The 12053-nt window shown below is 36.6% G+C and overlaps 1 protein-coding gene across 1 annotated transcript in view; it reads left to right on the top strand.

The window, feature by feature from the left end:
• Positions 1 to 12053, top strand: part of RASA1 (RAS p21 protein activator 1) — a 53626-nt gene that overhangs the window by 35534 nt on the left and 6039 nt on the right. The window contains exons 14-19 of the mRNA XM_025171853.2: positions 1902 to 2059; positions 2296 to 2372; positions 7923 to 8095; positions 9944 to 10103; positions 10289 to 10431; positions 11317 to 11432. Coding sequence (XP_025027621.2) covers positions 1902 to 2059; positions 2296 to 2372; positions 7923 to 8095; positions 9944 to 10103; positions 10289 to 10431; positions 11317 to 11432 — 827 coding nt within the window. The remainder of the gene's footprint in view (positions 1 to 1901; positions 2060 to 2295; positions 2373 to 7922; positions 8096 to 9943; positions 10104 to 10288; positions 10432 to 11316; positions 11433 to 12053) is intronic.

The following is a 12053-nucleotide window of genomic DNA, read 5'->3' on the forward strand; positions in this document are numbered from 1 at the left end:
CATAACCCGAAAAGTTCGTAAGCAGAGGCGTTCGTAGCCCGAGGTACCACTGTAGTTCATTTCATTATTTAACAAAACATTGCACTAATTAGATTGATCTTACTTTAAAAGACAAAACCTTCATTGTTAATTACTAAGTTATTCATGGTACATAGAGTCCGAGTCACTACCATCTTAGTGGGAATTAAGGCTTTAAACTTTTTTCTAGAGAAAAAAATAAAGCCATTTTCCTTATATATCCATTTCCACTGAAAATCTTTGTCCACTGAAATTTGCTGATTCTTTAGAAAGCAGATAGATGCTTTTAACTGTCACAGATAGTCCTCAATTAACAATGGTAATTGGGAGCGGGAACTCCATTGTTAAGTGACACGGTCATAAAGTGCGACGTGGTCACCATTTGCAATCTCCTGCTACCTTCCCCATTGACTTTGCTTGTCGGAAGCTGGCAGTGAAGATCAAAAATGGTGATCACATGAACGTGGGATGCCGTGACCATCATAATAACGAGCCGATTACCAATTGCCCAAATCATGATCACGTGACGACGGGAATGCTGCAATGGCCACTTCTACGAGGACAGTTCTAAGTCTTCTCATTCAGTGCCATCATAACTTCGAATGGTCACTGAACGAGTAGTCATTAAGTAAGGACTACCTGTATTTGTCAAAGACCTAGACTTAAAATTGAAACCGAATCAATTCAAATCTAGAAAGCAAATTCTAGTTGGAAAATTTATGTCTTGCTCTATAACCATGGCTGAGGATCAGCATATATTTGTGGTAATGTGGGATGTCGTGTCTGTGTGTTTTGTGTCTCTGATTATAGTAGGACATCATTATGTGGGATGTCATCCTATATATGTATGTATAAAGTATAATCTGAGGACTAAGTATATTTTCCTGTAAAAGGTAGTTGCTTAGCATAAATGAGACATTTTTACTGGAGAAGCTAACCCAGGAAGCATTATTATTGTAGTAATTAGACATATTTTATTGGGTTGCTTTTTTCTTCCAAAAATTCTTGACAATATAATTATAAATAATAAATGGCAAATTGTACTGATTGTCTCTTAATATGTGGTAGAACAACTAGCATTTACATGTTATGCTCTTTCTCCCAATTCTATACATGATATAATTAGTTACTATAAATTCTTTTAATCATAAAAACAGTGGGATTTTATAGTAACTCTCTTTCAGAATTGCTGTGCATTCCCTCAAAAGGATGTATCTGCACAGAGCAACCTCTTGTGAATTACAGACAGGCTTGGATAAGGATCCAAGCCTGTCTGTATGCCTTCCACATTCCATGAAAGACCTTTGGAAATTTCTTTATGCCTCAAGAAGTAGCATGGTGATCTTCCTCTTCAGCTTTCTACTGGTTCCTGTATTAGTAGCAGTGTAAGACATTTTGTAGAAAATTGTCACATTCCAAGGAGCTTGGTGGTTTTTAAATTTATTTTGCATATAGGGGCTTTCCCTCACCCCATTCCTTTCAATAACTAAATATTTACCCTTTTATTGTTGTTCTGGGTTCTATTTGTCTTTATTCATATACCTTTGGGGCAGTAATATCATTCAACAATTTTCCAGAATTTGCTCTATGCAGGCACAAACCCATAGTTGGAAAACACCAGTCATAATTTTGCATTGTATTCTTAGTTTATTAGTGTTTAAATACTATCCAGACATTTTTCTGCTTTCTTTACAAACATTGGATAGAGATAAAAGGATATGCAGTAGCATTCAAATTAAATCCATTTATGCTCAATTTATTAATGTGGCATTGCAAGATATATATTTATTTGATATATCAGTAAATGTAATTATAGTTTATGTACAGTTTTTTTATATTGTAATTTATGCAAAATAAATTTTAAAATGTTGCAATTTTTCTAGGTCAGCAGTCTTATACTGCATGTTGAAGAAGCCCATACACTTCCAGCAAAGCATTTTACTAATCCTTACTGTAATATATACCTGAACTGTGTACAGGTAGCAAAAACCCATGTACGAGAAGGTCAGAACCCTGTGTGGTCAGAGGAGTTTGTGTTTGAGTAAGTTTCATGCAAATTCTATTATATGTTTCTTTTTGCCAACAAACTGAATAGATTTTTAAAACAAATGTTTTGAAATGGAATTGGAAATAATATAGTTTTATAGCGTGTAGCTTCCTTTCATTTCTTAACTGATAATATTATAAGGAAAATGCCAACAACTTTCTGGTGTTTTAATGTTCATTGTGAAGGTGGAATACAAATATGAATCAGATTTTTCTTTTTTTTTCCCCCAGTGATCTTTCTTCTGATATCAACAGGTTTGAAATAAGTCTTAGTAACAAAACAAAGAAGAGTAAAGATCCAGATATATGTAAGTTGTTTGATTTAAAAAAAAAAAGATTATTTCAAAAATACTGCATTTATCAAAAAGGAAGATGACTCTTGCCCCAAGTTAAATAAAAAAGCTTCTACTTTCACCCTACTTAGAGCTGATTTTTCCCCCCTTCCTACAGTATCATTCTTAGCACATAATCCATTGTAAATTCTCATTAAGTTGTTGGTTCTTTACCGTTTGTATTCATTTCTCTCAGTTGCAATTTCACAATCCACTTACAAGATTCATAGACACAGTTTGAAAACAAGAGAGGGTGGTGGCCATTATATATACTCATTTCAAATGGTCTACTCTAAAAGCCTTATATATCCATCTGGTTTCCAACAGGCCCTTGGGGTGTTCTTCAACAATCCTACAGACAGGTCAGCTGAGGGCCTAGTTTTCTGCTGGTATGAGGTACAGTGGGGCAAAAAAGTATTTAGTCAGCCACCAATTGTGCAAGTTCTCCCACTTAAAAAGATGAGAGAGGCCTGTAATTTTCATCATAGGTATACCTCAACTATGAGAGACAAAATGGGGAAAAAAATCCAGAAAATCACATTGTCTGATTTTTAAAGAATTTATTTGCAAATCATGGTGGAAAATAAGTATTTGGTCAATATCAAAAGTTCATCTCAATACTTTGTTATATATCCTTTGTTGGCAATGACAGAGGTCAAATGTTTTCTGTAAGTCTTCACAAGGTTTTCACACACTGTTGCTGGTATTTTGGCCCATTCCTCCATGCAGATCTCCTCTAGAGCAGTGATGTTTTGGGGCTGTCACTGGGCAACACAGACTTTCAACTCCCTCCAAAGGTTTTCCATGGGGTTGAGATCTGGAGACTGGCTAGGCCACTCCAGGACCTTGAAATGCTTCTTACGAAGCCACTCCTTCGTTGCCCGGGCGGTGTGTTTGGGATCATTGTCATGCTGAAAGACCCAGCCACATTTCATCTTCAATGCCCTTGCTGATGGAAAGAGGTGTTCACTCAAAATCTCACAATACATGGCCCCATTCATTCTTTCCTTTACACGGATCAGTCGTCCTGGTCCCTTTGCAGAAAAACAGCCCCAAAGCATGATGTTTCCACCCCCATGCTTCACAGTAGGTATGGTGTTCTTTGGATGCAACTCAGCATTCTCTCTCCTCCAAACACGACGAGTTGAGTTTAGACCAAAACGTTCTACTTCGGTTTCATCTGACCATATGACATTCTCCCAATCCTCTTCTGGATCATCCAAATGCTCTCTAGCATACTTCAGACAGGCCCGAACATGTACTGGCTTAAGCAGGGGGACACGTCTGGCACTGCAGGATTTGAGTCCCTGACAGCGTAGTGTGTTACTGATGGTAGCCTTTGTTACTTTGGTCCCAGCTCTCTGGAGGTCATTCACTAGGTCCCCCCATGTGGTTCTGGGATTTTTGCTCACCATTCTTGCAATCATTTTGACCCCACAGGGTGAGATCTTGCGTGGAGCCCCAGATCGAGGGAGATTATCAGTGGTCTTGTATGTCTTCCATTGTCTAATTATTGCTCCCACAGTTGATTTCTTCACACCAAGCTGCTTGCCTATTGCAGATTCAGTCTTCCCAGCCTGGTGCAGGTCTACAATTTTGTTTCTGGTGTCCTTCAACAGCTCTTTGGTCTTGGCCATAGTGGAGTTTGGAGTGTGACTGTTTGAGGTTGTGGACAGGTGTCTTTTATACTGATAACAAGGTCAAACAGGTGCCATTACTACAGGTAACGAGTGGAGGACAGAGGAGCCTCTTAAAGAAGTAGTTACAGGTCTGTGAGAGCCAGACATCTTGCTTGTTTGTAGGTGACCAAATACTTATTTTCCACCATGATTTGCAAATAAATTCTTTAAAAATCAGACAATGTGATTTTCTGGATTTTTTTTCTCATTTTGTCTCTCATAGTTGAGGTATACCTATGATGAAAATTACAGGCCTCTCTCATCTTTTTAAGTGGGAGAACTTGCACAATTGGTGGCTGACTAAATACTTTTTTGCCCCACTGTAGCATCTCAGGCCCTTGACAAAGTTGTTCCCAGGCAGCTTCTGTTGGTTAGCTGATCCCAGTTGGCTTCTTAGTTCCTGAGGAGCTTTGGGAGATGAAGCAACAGAGGCAATACCGGGAATGCAGGTGGAGGACAACAAAGATTGACTTTAACTGAGCATGGGTACGTCCCCAACTTTGGGCCTATTCTGTGGTGATGAGAAAAGAGAAACAAGCATTTATGCATTTATTTATTTTCCGATTTCTATGGCTGCCCATCTCAGCAAGTGACTCTGGGTGGCGAACAGAGTTAAAATAAAATAAAAACAATTACAAACATTATAAAAGTCAAAATACACAGCGGCCAAGCAACATCAACTCAAATCAGTAGCATAACCAAGAAGTGGGTCCCTGCACTCCCTCAGGACCCCAGGCCTGCATACAGAACTAGGTTTTTAGGGCCTTACAAAATGCCAGCAGGGTCCAGGTCATCCTGATCTCCAGAGTAAAAGGTTCCACAAGCTGGGCACTACGGCAGAAAAGGCATGTCTTCTGGGCTCTGCCACTGGCATTCTTTGGCCAATGGGACCTGAAGCATTCCCATATTTCCTGACTGGATTGGATGGGTAGATATAACTGGGGAGAGATAGTCCCTAAAGTAACCCAGTCCTAAGCCATGAAGAGGTTAAAAGGTGACAACCAGCACCTTGAATTGCACCCGGAAGCACGCTGGCAACCAGTGCAGCTCATGGAATGCAGCCGCATTCTGCACCAGTTGAAACTTCTGAATACTCTTCAAGGGTAGCCCCATGTAGAGCTTATTGCAGTAGTCCAGATGAGAGGGCATGGGGGCATGAATGACAGCAGGGCGCCCCCAGTCACAAAACCCAAAGGTGTACAAAGGCTTTCCTAGCCCCAGCTGCCACCTGCTCTATGATCAGGAACTGTAAGTCCAGAAGGACTCCCAGATTATGCACCGGGTTTGTCTGAACAGTGCTAACCCATCCAAGACCAACAATGGAAGGTTCCCAGCACCAGAAGGTCCAAATACCCAAAGCCCCTCAGTCTTGCTTGGGTTGAGCTAAAGCCTGTTATACCCCATCCAGGCCCCCCTAGCCTCCAAACACTGGGACGGGACATCCACAGCATCAGTCAGGCAGTCAGGGGTGGAGATATAAAGCTGGGTATCATCACCATATTGGTGATACCTCACCCCAAACTGTCAGATGACCTCACCCAGTGGCCTCATATTGATGTTAACAGGAGGGGAGAAAGGACCGAGCCCTGCACCCCACAAAGTAGGGACTGTGGACTGGACCTCTCCCCCCATCAACACCAACTGGAACCAGCCCCAGAGGAAGGAATAGAGCCAGCACAACACTTTGCCACCCACCCCCAACTCCCGGAGCTGGTCCAGATGGATACTATGATTTCTTCTGTCTTACTGCATTGACTGGTTGTCATCTAGCAGCCCTTTTCCTTTTGGGTAAGGGCCATCCCATTGATTCAGCATCCAGCTACTGTGATCAGTAGGGATTCTTTGGGGAGCTCTACTCTGGCAGTAACTACTGAGCAGTAGGAATCACCTTGAGGACCAGGAGGAAGGGCCGCTACCAAGGCAACAACTGGATAAAAGAAATCTGATCTGGGGCAGAAATGTAATCTGAGTAAGCATCTCAGACGTGACCCTCCCTAGTTGTCATGAAGATAAAGGGGGGGGGGCGAAATCTCATTTAGACTTGCATTGGCATTCGTAACTGCTGTCCTAGTCTGGTATGCCTTGAAGGGCTGACAATAATCAAAAGAGCAGAGGAATATATGTGAATTTGAAATGACACTTAGGTTTCATTTCAAGGTTAAGAAAAACCTATTGGGGGTGTGTGGCTGATGTTCACCTTTCACATAAATATGATTGTGGTAGTAATAGCAGCAGAAGCATTTATTATTGTTGTTGTTGTTGTTGGGAAAATTATACAGTAAAGCTGTATAATTAAACTTCATTAAAAGATACATTTTTAATGAATTTTCTATTTTGTGGTTTCTTCAGACATAGTACCTTATTAATTAAGAAGGACATTTCTGGGAACATGCCAGACTCTTATTTATTGTTGTATTAAATATATACACATACATACATACATACACATTACATGTTTAAAATGATAAAATGGTATTTGCATGGTCTGAGGTTACTACAGAGCATAGTCTTTTTATGCAGCACTATTAAAGATCCAAGAACACAACAAAATATTTGATCCAATGTTCAGTGGCATTTTAGGTTTTCCAGCAGTTTGATTCCACACAATTATGTTGAATTTATTTTATCTAATGAAAGCAAATACATTCTAAGAAATAGAGAAATGAAATAATGTAACCATCTTCTTGATACTACATTTGAGAATATAAAATAATTATTTCAGTGCATTTCTAAACAAGCTAGAGAGCCCACTTGATCCTACTGCTAGCTCATTCCTTATTTTATAAGGATATAAGGTTAAATTGCCTCAACACTGGCAAAGAAAGAAGGAAAATTAAAAGATTGGTATATAGATTCTATCCCAAAATCAAAAATAGCAGTATAAACCCAATTAAAATAAAATGTATATTGACTGCAATGGACACAGTTGAATTCTTTTTTTTAAACACTACCATGAAGTTGTACTGTTCCATCCTTAACACTTTTTGAGCAAACTCTCATTTAACTGTACAGAAGGATAATACAGCAAAATTATATAATTGGTACTCTACTTTGAAGAAGATAAAGATGGGGAATAAATTTGGGAACTAACATGAGGACAGAACTTGGGGGATGGAAACCTCAATTTCATTAGTGTTACTTACCCAATTGTACTGTCTCATAAAACACTTGGTTATTCAGTTTTGTGTTGGAGAGTTTGTAAAGCAAAAGGAATATTCTTCCACGTTTGCAGTATTGCAACATACAAACACTGGTTATAAATCTTTATAGAAATAAGTTTGGTATTAATAATTTATCAATAATGATAGTTTATCAAGCAAACACAAATAGGTCCTTTAAATATTTTTAGTATGAAGAATAAAAATTTATGGAGCAAACGTAATTCTTTTTTATTAACATCAGCAAGACAACTTACAGCTCTGCACTTGGAAGTAAATGAAAAGGGAGTAACACAGCAGAGTCTGTCCCTTAGCCTTTATGGAAAAAGGATAACTCATAAGTTAAACATTGTAGTGAAACAAAATAGGTCCTATTTTATTCAAATTGATATAACTATCTTTTCAAAACAGTACAAATATAAAATATCCACCACCTAAAACATTTCAGAAACTCTTGGAAAAATGAAACAGATGTAATGATACAGATATACGTTTTGAAGCTGATGTAGGAGGAGATAAATTTCAGTATACCAGTGTGATTTCCTGGTCCATCCAGGTCCTAACTGGGCTTGACCTGCTTAACCTTCTAGCCCAAATAAGGTTGGCCAGGGACTGCACCTTCTAAAAAGTCAGATAATTATAACAGAATTGCAGAAAGCTAACTATAACCTGAACTATTTTATTTCAAGTATTTATGCGATGCCAGTTGAACCGACTCCAGAAAGGACAGGCAACAGATGAATGGTTTCAGCTCAGTTCACATGTACCTCTGAAAGGTATTGAACCAGGCTCTTTGCGTGTCCGAGCACGATATTCTATGGAGAAAATAATGCCTGAAGAAGAATACAGTGAATTTAAAGAGGTATTGAATTACTATAATTACAATGGCATTTTGAAAAACATTTTAAAGAGTTTCTTGTCAATATAAGAAAGCTAAAGTTTTTTGGTCTTTCAAAGTGTTTTTGTTTTTGTGTAGCTCTCAATTTGCACAGAAGGTACTCAGATTTGTTTAAGCTCTATACTGAAATATTTCAGAAAACAGTGACAGTTTTACAAGACTTAAAAGATAGAAGTGGTCTTGCTCTTCCAAACTCAGCTATATTATAGAACAAGCTGTCTATGATGGCTAACAGAATGGATAAGATCCCCAAACAGTAGAATGTCATTACTGGAAGGAGCCTAGCTCATGAACTTCATAAATATATATGGAAGAGGGACATGAAAGAGAACAAAAATTTAAAAGGACATATTATAAGACAAAGCTTGGAACGTTATGAGAAACATAGTAAGTTCAACCATTTCACTGCTAGCCTTTTGTTTAAATGCTTTTTATGCTGGAAATAACTAGAGTAAGAAAAATGCAAGTATATATGCAGATATGGTCCACTCAGATTCCATGAATAGATTAAAGATACAACAAGAATTACTTGTTGAAGGCTCAAACATAACCATGGTTTATGTCCCTATAAATTGTTGGAAGAATAAAAACTGACCTCAAAAATTAGGGAAGACTTCTAAGAAAAATGACAGAATTTGAAGTGCTTATATAGAATCAAGACCACCTATTTGGGTATATATATAAAGTGCCACTTAGATATGATATAGAGACAGAACAGATTAAAATTGTATGATAACCTGGATGCAAAGCTTAAAAGAAACAGTCACCAGACAACAATAGGAAGAACTATGGAACTAATCTATAAAATTTACCCCAAGCTGTAACTTAAGAGAAAACTGATATAAAACTGATGGTATACAACTCCATCAATAATTGCCAAGATAGACAAATCATATTGTAATAAATGCTGGAAATGCCATGAGACAGAAGGAACATTTTACCCTATGTGGTAGACATGTAAAAAACCTCAGAAGTAGTGTTAAGAAATATATAGCACTATTCAGAGAATTTCAGAACTCAACTCTGAAATAAAACATTTTTTTTCAACTAGGTGTAAAACTAGGTGTCACACATACTAATAAAAAATACCACAATTTACAAAGGTACATGTTCACAGCCTCAAGGATAAACTGAGCACTACGCTATGCTATGAGATATGTTACCGATGATATTAGACTGGAAATTTTAACTTCGAGAATATGCAGTAATGGCGGAATCAACAGCATATATTCATAACAGAAATTTGACCAAATTTGAACAAAAATGGCTTTCATATATATTGTGTAATACAAGGCAAGGGAAATGTAAGTATTTAGAGTATGGTTTTTAAGGGGAAAAAATTGACCAAAAACTAAAATCAGAAATACATGAAAATTGTAAACGTATAGAAATACTGTATATCAGTTGGAGTACTACAAAGGGGAAGTTAGAAACTATTTATCTACAATGTTTTAAAATGTTTCCTCCTCCTCCTCCTCCTCCTCTTCCTTCTCCTCCTCTTCCCCCCTCTTCTTTAAAAAACAAAATAGTGGAAACTATGGTACTCAGCTCAGAGTCACAAAAACACCTTTAAAATAGTTTTCCTTACTGTCAAAAATAATTTTGCCTTTATGATTAACTTTCCATCAACGATATACTGAGCACTAACTGTAGAACTTCAGTAGCTCCTTTCCACTTACTGATATTATATTTCTGCATCAACTATTGTTTGCTTTTGCTTGTTCATTTTTTTCTTTCTTTTTTTTTTAAAGAAAACAATGACATTTTGGTTTTATACTAAACTTTTAAAGCATCTACCTTTTTTTTTTCCAGTTGGTACTGCAAAAAGAGTTGCATGTGGTCTATGCCTTATCCCATGTGTGTGGACAAGATCGAACATTGCTGGCTAGCATTTTACTGAAAATTTTTCTCCATGAAAAACTGGAAGCTTTATTATTGCGAACTCTAAATGACAGAGAAATATGCATGGAAGGTACGTTGTAAATCTTTAATCTTGATTCCTGAAAGTAATTTTCTATGACATTCCTCTTCTCTATTCCCAGGATACCCAGTCCTTTCCTTTAGAATGACTTTTGCACCATTAACCTCCCTCAGATTTTAAAAAAAATGCCAAATGTAATATTTGAATCCAGTATATGAACACATATTTTTGTTTAGATGAAGCCACTACCTTATTCCGTGCCACCACACTGGCAAGTACACTTATGGAGCAGTATATGAAAGCTACAGCTACACGGTTCGTGCATCATGCTCTAAAGGACTCTATTTTAAAGATAATGGAGAGTAAACAATCTTGTGAGGTAAGAAGCTTCATTTAATATTACTACCTACATGCAGTTTCTTTGGGAACACTTCTTTTTTAATGCACATTTATTTCATGTAGAGCAGTCTTAGACACCATAAGCCTCTGATTGGGATGAAGACAGTAGCTAAGCCAAGTGTTTTTGTAGGAGGTTTTATGGCTAAAATGGCTTCAAACTGAGATTTATCCTTACAAAATTAATTCCCTTTCTGTTATATCATTTAGGCTTTTAACTGAGTTGTCAATATGATTTTGTATCATTGTCAGCTTTCTATTTCCAATATTATTCCACTGTATTATTGATAGTTTAGAGCAGCAGTTCTTAACCTTGGGTCCACAGATCCCTTGAGAATCCTTGCATAGATTTCAGGGATTCTATGAACTTGGATGGGAAAAAAAATGCAACTTTATTTTTGCTACCTCTAACTGAAATTGAGCTTTGCATTTAATGATATATGTAGGCAATAAAGTAAATATGGCCTCTAGGCTCCAAACATCATTTTTTTTATTTTTTTATTTATTTATTTATTTATTTATTTATTTGATTTATATAGCCACCCATCTCACATACATGACTCTGGGCAGCTTACAATAAAATATATAAATAAAATATATAATATAAAGTAAAAACACATTGCAGCCAAGCATCATAAAATAACCATCACCAAAACCAAGAGATGATCTCTATCACACATCTCAGGCTGTAGGACCATTCACAAAACCAAGTTTTTAGGGTCTTACAACCCACATGCTTATTATTGAATTTAAGATTTCTGTGTACTTCAGCAGTTCTAATCTTGAACAAGCTCGTATGTACTAAACACATTACACTGATTTTATTCTGAATAAGAATTAATGTTCAATTTCTGGTCCTGTATTTCAGCTGAATCCTTCAAAATTAGAAAAAAATGAAGACGTAAATACTAACTTAACACATCTATTAAGTATCCTTTCAGAGCTAGTGGAAAAAATATTCATGGCTGCAGAAATACTACCTCCGTAAGTTCATCAATATTTTTTAGAAAATCTGTTTCAGTTTGGTTGTTTCAATTTCACATTATTAGAACTCACTCTATTCATCTTTTGTTCTGATACAGTTCTTTCTAAAAGTTATTCCTTGGCCAAGTTCTTAGATTCTGTTCACTAGCATAGTGTGTTTGTGCATAAGAGTATGTATAGTAAAACCTCAGTAACATTGAAAAAAAAAATTTCCTGAGTTTCACCTACATCTTGATTATGACAAATTGAACTGAAACTGTTATTCAGTCTGAATCCACTTTTAAATCTCTACTATAAACTTGAATGAACAGTTAGAAAGCTCTTACATTTGTTTAGAAATACTATATATTTCAGTTAATGGGCTGATTCCTAAAAGTAGAATTTCTGAAGAGATAAATAAATTTATTTATTGAAATATTTATTGAGTCAGATGTGATATTTTATTTAATTGAACTTTCCTGATGTTTCATAAAACATTTTTTTCTAATACTACTATTATCTTATAGTTAGAATATGAAATATCTGGGATATCAGTCATCTATAATTTTGGAATTAGAGATGTTTTCCTTGCTATAGTAAAACTTATAATGTTTTATTATCCTAATTGTTATTATTTTGATA

This window comes from Python bivittatus, unplaced genomic scaffold (genome assembly GCF_059951505.1).
Source record: "Python bivittatus isolate LINGU-HERP-01145 unplaced genomic scaffold, Pbiv_v1 ctg000850_np1212, whole genome shotgun sequence".
Lineage (NCBI taxonomy): Eukaryota > Metazoa > Chordata > Lepidosauria > Squamata > Pythonidae > Python > Python bivittatus.